At 39.8% G+C, this 13087-nt stretch overlaps 1 protein-coding gene across 2 annotated transcripts in view; it reads left to right on the top strand.

Annotated features, from left to right (window-relative positions):
• The window catches only part of PHEX (phosphate regulating endopeptidase X-linked), a 172500-nt gene that overhangs the window by 40323 nt on the left and 119090 nt on the right, over positions 1-13087 (top strand). For both annotated transcript variants that reach the window (XM_081125341.1, XM_081125342.1), the window contains 3 exons: positions 6253-6321; positions 9164-9280; positions 12267-12350. In XM_081125341.1, coding sequence (XP_080981467.1) covers positions 6253-6321; positions 9164-9280; positions 12267-12350 — 270 coding nt within the window. The remainder of the gene's footprint in view (positions 1-6252; positions 6322-9163; positions 9281-12266; positions 12351-13087) is intronic.

Here is a 13087-nt window from a genome sequence, read left to right as displayed (position 1 = left end):
ATTAATGACATATTGATATTCAAATCATAGAAGTATAAGACTATGTTACCCTCTCCTGATATGTCAATTTAAAAAAATCCATACTCTGGAGTTAATTTTTTTATTTATACCAAGGGGCTGTCAGATTTTTTCTGGAAAGGACCAGATGTAAATATTTTAAGCAGTGTGAGCCATATGATCTCTGTCTCAACTACTCAATTCTACTGTTGTACCTGGGAAAGAGCTGTAGACATGAGTGGGTGTGTGGCTGGCTGGCCTGCAGGCTGTAGTTTGCCCATCTGTAGTTTAGACAGTGGAAGTCTTAATAAAAAATATTCAGTCACTGAAAGAATCCTCATCTACTCGAGGAAATTTTTAGTTCCAGAGACAGCTGTTATTTCTATGTTGGGTGATAGAACAACATGGCACTGAGACATATTCTAATACTATCAGGGCAAGACAGGCTGTGCAAGACATAATGATGCTAATGGTCCAACTGACTTCTGTTTAGTGTCAATAGATTACTCTCTTTAAAAAACAAACAGAGCAGGTTTTAAAACCATCATTTTTATTTCAGAACTATTATGATATTTTTCCAAACACCTTAAGTGGTGTTTTCAAGTAAGCAGAAGACTATCTTTCTAACTTAAGTTTAAGTTCATACACTCTATTGAGTGATAGAAAATCTTGATTCACACACAGATAAGTAATTGCAAATGGCAACCATTTCATTTTTCACCTATTTCTGGACCTGGTTAAAATACTGAATTTATTTCTTTAAACATTTTATTATGGAAAATAATACACACAAAAGTAAAAAGGATAGTACAACAAACTTTCATGTACTTATGAACCCAGCTTCAACAGCCAGCAACTTTTGGCTGTTCTTGTTTTATCTAAACTCCTCCTTTTTGGGAAGAGGCTGGAGCATTTTATAGCAAATCCAAAAATATAATATCATTGCATTGGTAAATACTTCAGTGTTTAATGGAAAGGACTCTTATCACAACCAAAAAGTAATCATAATTCCATTATTGACATTTAATACCCAGTTAATTTTAAGTTTTCCTGATTGTCTCAAACATGTCCTTTGAAAAATTTAAATACTTTGTCTTTGATTTTCTTTCTGGATAGGAATCACATGTGCGTTTGGTTGATATGTCTGTTTTTAAAAATATATCTTTATTGATTTCAGAGAGAGGAAGGGAGAGAGAGAGATAGAAACATCAATGATGAGAGAGAGTCATTGATCGGCTGCTTCCTGCACGCCCCCTACTGGGGATCGAACCCGCAACCCGGGCATGTGCCCTGACCAGGAATCGAACCATGATCTCCTAGATCCTAGGTCAATGCTCAACCGCTGAGCCACGCTCGGCCGGGTGATATGTGTATTTTAATCTACAACATTCTGAGGGAAAATTCTTGTTATTGGAGAATCACAGCTTAAAAAATGTCAGAGAAATAATAGAATTAAAAAGTTATCATTTTAAAAAATTCTTAATGAAACAAACAATCAAGGCAGTTATCCTTAATAGCTGCTGAAATCTTTAGGTGAATGGTTGATAGGGAAATTCAAGAGAGATCAGGCTAACATCAAATGAACCCAAATATCAATGGTAGCATTGCTAACTCTGGGCAACCAGGTATTATGTGCCTCCTGATACTATGCAGTGGGAAGCATACACCTTCACCAATGACTTGCCAAAAGAAAAGAAAAAATGAACTTGATCTAATCAAGTCTCTAGTTTTAATACCAGCTTATAGGAAACATGGGGAATAGAGGAACATGGTAACTGATATTTAACAGCTTGCCTTGCATACTCACTATTCAGTTAAACTGATCCTAGAAACCCTGAATTTTTAGTGTTAGAATATTCTGCAAGTATAAGTAGGCACTCGTATACTTACTCCTGCTCTCCTTTGCCAAGATGGCAGCACTTGTTGATTTATTGACAGTAGCCATTCTGGCAGGTGTGATATTAATTTGTGTCTCTCTGATGATTAGTGACACTGAGCATTTTTTCATGTGTCTATTGGCCATCTGTAAAAAATCAAATTGATATTTGGGGCCCCCGGAGCACCTTTTAGGTTTATGGTATCATGGAAGAAAGTAGACTTTGGTGTTCAAGAGATTGAGGTCCATGGTTTGGCTTTATGATTTACTCGCTGAATATCTGTGTACAAGTTCTTTCACCCCTCTGAGTCTCATTTCCCCTTGTGTAATGAAGGGTGAGTTAGAATTTACTTTTCACTGTTGATGTGAGGTTTAAATAAGATTAATTTGGTGACAGTTTATAGGACGATACTGGTACACAGTAGCACACGACAGGCCCTCTTTTAGAGCATGACCAGGCAACTGGTCAGAACCATTTGGAGAATATTTCTCTCCAATTTTTGTACCCAACATACTACTAGATCTCAGATTCAGATGTGAGAAATAGGCATTTTCTTTAGTCAACCTCATCACTGACTGACCTCCTACCCCACCTTTTAGTGGGAAATTGAACCGGCCTAGACACTTCCCTACCTCCTGGTTGCCCCATTTCTCAGCCTTCTCCTTGGGTACTGGGAGACCCTCCAATCATCAGTTATCTGTTTCTCAGTATCTGTTTCTGAAAAAAGCCCCGCTACCACAGTCCATGTTGCCCTTCAAGTGTGTGTCTCTGCGGCTGGGGCCTTGGGCCTCTTCTCTCTCAGATCCTGCCACTCTCTAAGGACATTGACTAGTCCCTCTGTACAGGAGAAACTTTGACTTCTTTGGCTGCCTAGGAGATCCTCTTTTTGCCCTAGGAGAAGTCTCTTTTACCTCAAGCTCTCCTCCCTCAATGTACTTAGACTTCCTTTTCCCCTGTGATGAAATGGTACAGGATTTGCCATAGGCTTAAGTGGCAGAAACACACTGGAAACAACAGAAGTTGGTGCCCCAAAACTTGTCTTGTTACACATGCTTGGGTTTCCGCATGTGCGGGGATAACAGGAATGAGGATGTAAGGGACAGTGAAAGGCTTCCATGTATGTGATCCTGAGTTCCGAAGGCCAGGGTGTCTCAGTGTGTGACTGAGACAGTAACTTAAAGTCATCGTCATTCAGTGGCCTGCAGTTGCCTGACTCCAGCAAACTCCAAAAGGACAGCAAGGACAGGCTCTCTCGGAAACGAAGTTTATGCAATTTCTTCGTCCTTTCCTAGATCATAACTTGTCAGACGTTTCTTTTTGTCGGTTCGTTTCCTAACCTGAGGTTTATTGCAGTTGGAGAAAAACATTCATATTTCAGTTCCGTGTGTTAGGTTTCCTGCATACATATTTTATTTTCAACTTGCTATGTTCAGACAAAAGAATGAAAAATTCTAATAACACAGCGTCCTAATGCTGGCCTCTTGAGAAAGCCTTTTGCCTCAAGACTTTGTTTCTAATGAGGTTTAGTCGACAGACTTTATTCAATCTGTTTTGTGCATTTAAAGTGTTCCCTAGAAACCAAAACAATCTGAAGGTTTAAAAAAGGTCCGGTAACTTCACTTGAATCATTGAGACTTTTACAATAGGTGGATTAAACTTCATTTCATCAGAGGGAAGCTTTGGCTTTCTTAATATTGTCTACACAATTTCCTTTCCTGTGAGACTGAAGATCAAAAGATTCTCCAAGTGATCCAAATCTAATTGAAAGCCAAAACATCTTAATCATAATATTGTGTTTTGTGGTCCTGGCTTACTTAATTTTTGGAAGAAACAGTGGTAGATTGGGAATTGCATTATGATGAAGCTAGGCTAGCTTGTGCCTTGGTTGTTTTAGGCCAATTAGAGAAGAAGATTGAACACAATAATTTGAGGATTTTAGTAATGCACGCAAAGTAGATTTTATGGAAACATCTTTCCCCCCCCTAAACAAGAGCAATATTTTTCCTTGCATTTTTTATAACTTTGTTAACACTTAACTTGGCCTTTGTAGAATTTGTTGTGTATGAAGGGGATTTTCATGGAAAACTATGACTCTATGTAGATTTTATTATTAAAAAAGAAAATATTTGAGATTATAGTAAGTTGAAGAAGAAACTAGAAATAGATCCAAACAATCTAAAATGTATAAACTAATGATATGGGAATGTGGGATCCAGTTTTTATTAAGATACTACTAATCTTTGCATTTTTTTTAGGTTTTTATATAGTTAATTTGACCTAATTTTTTAATGTGTGAATCACATTTAAATTAGAAAATCTGTGGTTAGGATCTACTTTATTTAGTCTTTAGGCATTTGTTGATATTCATGAAAAAATGACCATAGATTTAGAGAAAGTTCTTTTTAAAAACTTCATTTTTAAATTTACGTGCAGTTAAATTCGGTTTTTGTGATGCATGTGTCTATAAGTTTTGACAAATACAGAGTCATGTAATCACCACCATAATCAAGAAACAAAATAGTTCCATCACCCCCCAAAATTACCTTGTGTTACCCCTTTGTAGTCAACCAGTTTCCTCCCCCCCAAACTCTGTTCTCTGTCCCTATAGTTTTCTCTTTTTCAGAATGTGGTTCAACTTCACCTGTGTTATAGTATGGATGAGTAGTTCATTTCTTTTTATGTAGTATTGCGTTGTGTACCAGAGTTTGTTTATCCATTCACCAGCTGAAGAATGTTTGGGTTGCATCCAGTTTTTGGCAATTATGAATGAAGTTTTGTAGGTTTTGCATAGGCATAAGTTTTCATTTCTTTTGAGTAAAAACCTAGGAGTGGGATTGCTGGGTCATCTGTAAGTGTATGTTTAACTTTATAAGAAACTGTCAAATTGGTTTCCAAAGTGGCTCTGCCATTTTGCATTTCCACTAACAATATATGAGTGATCCAGTTTTTCAGATCCTCGCTTGAACTTGGTGTTACCTTTTTTTTTTTGCCATTCTATTAGATGTGTAGTTGTGTTTTATTGTCGATTTAAATTACCTTTTCCTAATGACGAGTGATGTTGAGCATCTTTTCATGTGCTTATTTTCTCTCTGCATATCTTTATGAGTGAAGTGTCTGGTTAGATCTTTTGCCCACTTTTAAATTGGGTTGCTGTTTTCTTGTTGAGTTTTGAGGGCTCTTTATATACTCTGGATATAAATCTTTTGTCATGTACAGGGTGGGGCAAAAGTAGGTTTACAGTTATATGTGGAACAAAGTTTATTCTTGTTATTATTAATTATTGTATTATTTTCTATTTGAACAACTGTAAGCCACTTTTCCCCACCCTGTATGTGATTTTCAGATATTTTCTCCCTGTCTGTATCTTGTATTTGCATTCTCTTTCATAGAGCAAAACTTTTTAATGTTGATGAAGTCCAATTTATTTTTTCTTTTATGGATTGTGATTTTGGTGTGTCTAAGAACTCTTTGTCTAACCCCAGGTCACAAGATTTTCCCTTCTAGAAGTTTATAGTTTTTAGGTTTTACATTTAAGTCTGTGATCCATTTTGAATTAATTTTCGTGCGAGGTGTGAGCTCTGGGTTGAGGTTCATTTGTGTGTGTGTGTGTGTGTGTGTGTGTGTGTATGGATGTCTAGTTGTTCTAGCACATTCTTTGAAAGAACTATCGTCTTCCCTTTGATTGCCTTTAAAGTGCTGAAAGTTTTAATCCAAGAAATTATGCTATTCTTTTCCATAATAATTCTAGTTATTTTGTTTTCTATTATTTGTATTTTTATCACCTATCCTAAACTTTCCAGAGAGGGTTCTAAATTTGCTAATATTTCTCAAAATTATCATTTGATTCCTTTCAAATAAAGTAAATCACTACAACACAGTATTTTAGGGGTGGGGAGGTGAACAATCTGATTAATCAATTCCATCCAGATTGGCATTTTGCAAAATACTGCAGTGAGAGGAGAACTGGATCTGGTGAAAGGAAACAATGATTCTCCTCTGAGCCTCTGCCCAACTGTGTTATCTTGGAAAAGTCACATCACTTCTCTGGCCTTTGGCTTCACCCATCAAATAAGGGGGAAAGACAGATAATCGCTAAGAGCTATTCCCACTCAAATAGCTTTGATGCTATTTAGTATTGATAGAACCTTGAAGGGGGTAGAAACCATGAATTGGGGAGGCAGAGGCAGGTTTCCGATACTTTATAATATCTATCATTGCTGAAGTGTCTATATACCTGTAGCTCTGAGTGTAGTGAATTGTTTTTGTAATGATAACACAAGCTCAAAATATGACTGGGCTGCATATCTCATGACTCTTGTTAACATGGGTACGTAACAATTTATGGTGCAAGCAAAATATTTTGTTTTTATTTCAACAGCTGGACCAAGCGACGCTCTCGCTAGCTGTGAGGGAAGACTACCTTGACAATAGCACAGAAGCTAAGTCTGTAAGTTTTACTCATGTTCAACTCTGTACCTTGTCAGGCTGTTGATGGGTTCATAAGTTGTTCTAGAATTCTTGACTCTTTACCGGAAACGAGCAGTGTGGTTATTTGATGATCATGCTCCCAATGCAGGAAGCAAAAGCCTTTTATTCAGATACATAAATGGCACTCTCTTTCTTCTGAAAGTCTAGGCATCAAGGCTGTGCAAGTCCCTGTGCTCAGTGCCCTCATGATGGAACTGGGGAGTCAGCACACCCAAATGATGAAGTAACCAAGAAATAAACTTGCAGCCATTCCTGCAGAGAGCTCGCTCCACACTACAGAAGTAGCGTGTGGGGAGGGATACCCTGTCAAACAATGATTCTCAAATTGCACTGCTTAAGAATCACCTAGGAAGCTTCTATGAAATGTCTGATTCTTGGGCCACAGCCCTGGAGAGTCAAATTTAGTTGACTTGAAGTGGGGCCTAGGAATCCCTTTCCTTAATAGGTACCCCAGATTAATGAGAACCAGATGGGATCAATCAGGTTAGACTTGTTGGGTTGACTTGGAAACCTAGATTTTTTTCTGATACTGGATTAAAGCTGATTCATTCTTAACACTTTCAATTCATTTTGGAAACTTGGTTGAACTTCCAAAGGAGCCTCAGACCCAGGGTCCCTTAGATCAGGGAGCTCTCTGGTTTCTGGCCCAGTGTGAGACTGTAGGAACTTAGACTGGGAAGTGCTGGCTCACAATTGTAAGTCCCCATTCCTTTGCTGATACTAAACCCTCTATCTAGAAGGCTCTGGAGGGCAGGAAGGTAGCCAAGATCCTAGGCAATCTTTTGGCTGAGGGCAGTCATCAAAGAAGGTTGGCAAGTTTTCCTTCTTGAAATGAATGGAATGAACTTAAAAAATTTTTAATCCTCACCCAAATATATGTTTTTATTTATATTTTATTGATTTTACAGAGAGAGAGGAAGGGAGAGAGAAAGAAACATCAATGTGAGAGAGAAATATTGATTGGTTGCCTGCTGTGTGAGCCCAGCTCAGGGACTGAATCCACAACCTAGGTATGTGCTCTAACCAGAAATCTCTAACACACAACCTTTTTTTGTATGGGACAACGCTCCAGCCAACTGAGCCACCCAGCCAGGGTGAAAGTGGATAGAATAACTTTTGTCAGTCTGGAGGCACCTCTGTTTCTGCTGGAGTCACCACCCTACCAGCAAACATGCTTGAAATCTTCTCCCCCTATAACCAATCAGTCAAGTCCTGTGGATGCTGCCTTCAAAGTCTCTCTTTCACCTGGTCCCTCCTTTCTATTCTTATTGCTCTAGGTCAGGTCCTTGGTAACTTGGTTTGATTACAGTAGGTAGCCTTTCAGTCACCTTCCTCCCTTCATTCCTTCCATCCTCTTTATTCCCTTTGTTGCCTCTGTAGTACCACTTGATCAGTTCTCTTCTCAAAGTTCAGCTCCCATTATGCTTTTGCTCACAAGCTAGGATCTAAATTCCTTCTAGGGAGTTCAAGGCCTCTTCATGACCTGATCCCAAACCACCTTTGCTGTCCCATCTATTTATCCCAGCAAAGGCAGCTCGTACACCTCTCAGGAGGTCTCCTCACTACTCCTGAACCTGTCTCCTTCAAACACTATGTCCTGATTTCTCCAGGCTGGAATTCTCCAGCTCTTGGGTTTCCAAGCACTTAGCATCTTTATTAAGGAACTTATTTTGGTCTCTCTAATGTTACAGTTAGTAATTACATGTTTATCTTCCTCACACACTGAGAACCAGATCACACACTGGGAAATCAGACTTAAACATTATTTAATTTTTCATCTGTACTCCACCCATATGCACAAGAATGCCTAGCAAGACATCTTGCACATTTATTGATTGATTAAATGGTTTTTTAATCGAACTGGGAATTGCAAAACACTGCTTCTAATTAAGTTTATTTGCAGAGCTTGCTTACTGATTCAACAAATATTTATGAAGGGCCTGCTATATGCCAAGCACTGTATATAGGTCCCAACATCATAAACACAGTAAGAATAGCTTACAGATTCAAGATGTATGTCAGGAAGTCTTATTCCAATAACATAACTGTAAGATTATTTAATACCTAGTATATTGACAACTTATAAGTATATCTGAAAGAAGTGACCCCAGTGAGATTCCTCAATTCCCACAAAATAAGGTTCTCCCCTCCAGTGATATATAAGTATCATGAAAATGGGTTTATGAACATGCAGGGAGGAAATTCTGTATTTGCTCTTTGCTCAGTTTTGCTTCATCATTTCTCTCATCTCTCCCTTCTTTTTTCCCTGAGGTGGTGAGGAGAACTCTGTAAAAACTATACAAAACTGAAAAGACATAGTTGCTGGTCTTTTCTTTTTTAGTGTGAAGGTGGCTAAATGGAGCTGGAAGAGAATAAATCACTGTTCATACTAGTCTTTATGTATCATGCCTCCTGCTTTTAGCAACAGCTCTAGCCCATTATTTTATTAAAGCCTCTCTTGCCTGGAAAGAGAAGCCTGACCTTTAACTTTCTATTCTGGGCTCATTTGGAGATGTTTCATGTATCCATGATATTGTTGGTTGCTACAAAACTAATTCTCTTGATTCTTGGTGGCTGGACATCTCTGTCTCTCATGGAAACAGTATCCAAGTAGCTATCACTCTTCTTTCTCCCAAAGTGGTAGGTGGGTGGGTGGTATTGCATAATGCCTGTACCATACTTTGAGTACAAGTGAAAATGAAGGGCATTTATTTCCACCTGCTGCTTCTGCTCTGTATGTCTCTGAAACATATTTTCTGACAGACCGTTGTCATGGTCACTTGCTTCTTCATCTTTTACAGTATCGGGATGCCCTTTACAAGTTCATGGTGGATACTGCCGTACTTTTGGGAGCTAATAGCTCCCGAGCGGAGCATGACATGAAGTCGGTGCTTAGATTGGAAATTAAGATAGCTGAGGTAAGACTTAATCTAAAATCTATTTTTTAAAATTTTCTTTCTTTTAAAGGCAGTATGTCCTGAATGAAAAAATGTATATAAAATAGCATTCTGCGACATTGCCCTTTGGGTCCAAGGTATAACTAATAGCATCCCCTCTGGAAAGTAACAGGAAGAAGAACTGTGACAGAAAGAAGAGCTCTTCATTCCTTCTCCCTCTCTGGTTGAAGCCCATTCAGTGTACATACGCTGCTCAGCTATGGCCAAAGACTCTCTGACTATATTTTCCAAGAGAAACTACTCTATGTCTCCAATAGAAAAATAGTTATTTAATGAATCCTTACTGATTTGGTTTGAGTGGAAGGTGATTTTTAATCTAATCTACTCTTCACGCCATTGCCACTCAGGGTCAGTCTGACATAAGATAGGGACTTAGAGAAGTCTGTTCTGCCATACTGGATACACAAATTTGATGTAGAAGTATATAGGGTGAGCATTTTTCACTGCCTTTCTGGTACTACTTTGTACCCAGCCCTATTTTTTCATTCTTTTCTTGCTATGCTTTAATGAATATCATTGTGTCATATACTGTGTTCTATGTAAGTCACCTTAAATTCTTTCAGGCTAATGGTGGAGACAAAAAGATATAAGAACAAACTTAAGGGAGAGTGAGAAATCCTAAATGGTTAACTTTGTTCATAGAATAACTTTTCTTCTAGAAGAACCAAAATGTAAAATCCCTATACCCAGAGAGAACAAATATAGTGAGATCTGCTTGTTGGGATACCTTGTAGTGGAAAAAAAAGCTTTTGTCAAGAAACACTTGTATATGGGTTGGTAGTCTTTTATAACAAGTTGGTAAAATTCCTAAAGTTCATGGGACTTCAAGTGTTGCTTGGTTTTGTGTTTGGTGAAGTGATGGTGGGGTGTTGAGGTGTGGAGTTGGGATAATGGATAAGGGTGAGGAAGAATTAGTCTTTCTCTCAGCAGCAGTAATGTCTATGTGTACCTCTCTCCAAATTCCTGCTTGCAGCACAAAAAGTTCATTCCTGCACGTCACCTTTGAAGACTATGCGAGGGCCACTACAGATGTTCTGGAGTCAAAGACTGTACCTCTAGGCCTCATCTAAAGGCTGTCTGGATTCCCTTCCCAGGCAAATAGTAGACCCAGAGCTCTAATTTGGACTGAAGCTTTGATACATCGGGGAAGGCCTTGCCCTGAGCCAGGGATTTAGACCAAAAAGGGAACTAAAAACAGCTGGGCTGAGGCAAGACTGGGAATTGTCAAGAGGCTAAATGAAGTGACAAATCCACGGAGTGGAGGGAGGTAGCTGGCAGAGAGCTGAAAACAGCTTCGAGGCCAGAGGGCTCCAACCTGGGCCTGTGAGCCTGAGTAGAGGGAGGAGTGGACAGTCTCTGAGGCAGTGATTCAGACAAAGCCAGGACAATGTTTGTAAGATACATGAAGCTTCTCCTGTGCAGGGTGAGGAGGGAGAAGCTAAGGGCACTGAAGCATTTAGAAAAAGGGGGCAGCTGTCTGCCATCCAGCCCTCTGTGTCTTTGCCTTGAAAAATCTGTGGTACATGAATTTTTGGCATGATAATAATGCTCACCTCCATTTCTTACAGCCCAGGTCACTGGGGACATTCAAAGTTAGTGGGACAAATAGTCCTAGGGAAACTTCTAAAGCTTCCCTGGGGAGGCAGGACAGCCTCGTCGAGCACAGATAACTCATTGTAAACACAGCCATGGAAGTGTGCATTTGAGCAATCCCAGCGAGAGAGATGTGTGCACTAGGGGAGATTTTTTTTTTAATCTTTTTTTTTTTTTTTTTAATATATCTTTATTGATCTCAGAGAGAGGAAAGGAGAGGGAGAGAGAGATAGAAACATCAATGATGAGAGAGTCATTGATCGAGCCCGCAACCTGAGCATGTGTCCTGACCGGGAATCGAACCCCATCGCCTGGATCCTAGGTCGATGCTCAACCGCTGAGCCACACCCGGCCGGGCACCAGGGGAGATCTTATTGATGGACTGGCACTTGTGATCAGAGCCAAGTGGAATTTAATGGAAAGGCTTGAGAGAGGAAATGAATCTAAGCAAAGTCTTGAATCATAGTTCAAGCCCTGGGTGTGGTGATCATGGATGGGGGCGCAAGGGTAGGAAAGTCCTGTGGGAGGTGTTAGGTGGCAAGTTTAACGCAAGGGAATCAGATGATGTGATTCAGGGGTGAGTATAGGGAGCTACTGCCTGTCCATGAAAGTGATTAAGATGACTCATGAGGAAGATGATCATTGCTGCTCTTCTTAAATTAGATTAAACATGGCAGAGGCTAGAAGCTTCAGTTTGTTTTGGTATTGGCAAATAGCCAAGGGCATGCATATTGGGAATGGGAGGAGTGTGAAGAATCAGGGCTGGAGATGCAGGCTTGGAAATGTGTGTCTGGATGGTGACTGAACCCATACCCCCAGCAGTGGGGCCAGGGGAATCTCAAGGCCAGGGAAACCAGAGGGAAAAAGGGAAGTGAGGGAATGAGCTGTTGACAGAATGATAGCAGGGGGCAGTGGTGACCAGATAGTCTAGTGTTCTTCAATGAAAATGTGGCCCTATGGATGAAGGATGGTTTGTGGTTCATGAAACACTGAGCTCATTATCTGGACTCCATAGGTGAAGGTGGGATATTTGTCTCAGTTGACTAACCTCAGTTTGGCTGTCAAAACTGGGCCAATAATAGATTTTTGTCCGTCCATATTATAAGCAAGGAAGGGATTCTGGGTAGTTATTTTTGTACTGAAGACAAGGTTTCACACTGAACAGGACAGGGAGTTTCTTTTTATTTTCTTAAGCTTGCCTAAAGTGATGTCTTTTTTCCTCTTTCAAGTTCAGCACCACACCAAAATCTTGAAAAATCTTACAATACTCTGCAGATGTTTGGGCACATGTAGAAGGTGTCATGAAGTAAGAAATGGTTTCTTTGAAAAAATAACCAAAGTCTCCTTCCAACAGATAATGATTCCACATGAAAACCGAACCAGTGAGGCCATGTACAACAAAATGAACATTTCCCAACTGAGTGCTATGATTCCCCAGGTTGGTGAAAACAATCCAGGGAAATTTATTTTAACTGGTTATTTTACAAGTGATTGTATTTCATCTGTGTGTAAATTTTTGCCTTGTAAAACCTACTATCTTTCTGGTTGTCATTATCTTTGACCATTATCACATATACTCTCCCTTGTCTATGCATCAGGATGCTTTCTGCTCTAGAGGACAGAAAACCTTTCCAAGATGGCTTAAACACTTGCAGCCCATTTTGTTACATGACAGAAGTTCAGACATAGGTGGCTATTGGTGTTGGTTTAGCTGTTTAACAATGTTGTCAAAGGCTCAAGTTCGTTCTTTCTGCTCCACTCTCTTCATTGTATTGGCTTTTTGACTTCATGTTTGTTGACTCAAGCTTGTAAGGTGGCTACCCTAGGTCCAAATATCACATCTACCATCTGGGCAGGGAGAAGGCAGAAGGGACAGTGGTGGTCATGTCTAATGCTTTTACCAGGAAAAACCAAAGCCCTTCTTCTTCTTCTTTTTTTTTTTAAATCCTCGCTCGAGGCTTTTTCTCCCATTGCTTTTCAGAGAGAGTGGAAAGGGGAGAGAGAGAGAGAGAGAGAGAGAGAGAGAGAGAGAAAGAGAGAAAGAAACATTGATGTGGGAGAGAGACATCAATTGGTTGCCTTCCACATGCACCCTCGGGGATCAAGTCTGCAACCGAGCTACGTGCCCTGGGCTGGAATCGAACCTGGGACCCTTTAGTCCATGAGCCGACGCTC

Source organism: Miniopterus schreibersii, assembly GCF_964146895.1.
Source record: "Miniopterus schreibersii genome assembly, chromosome: X".
Classification (NCBI taxonomy): Eukaryota; Metazoa; Chordata; class Mammalia; order Chiroptera; family Miniopteridae; genus Miniopterus; species Miniopterus schreibersii.
This window is presented reverse-complemented; position numbering and strand designations above follow the sequence as displayed.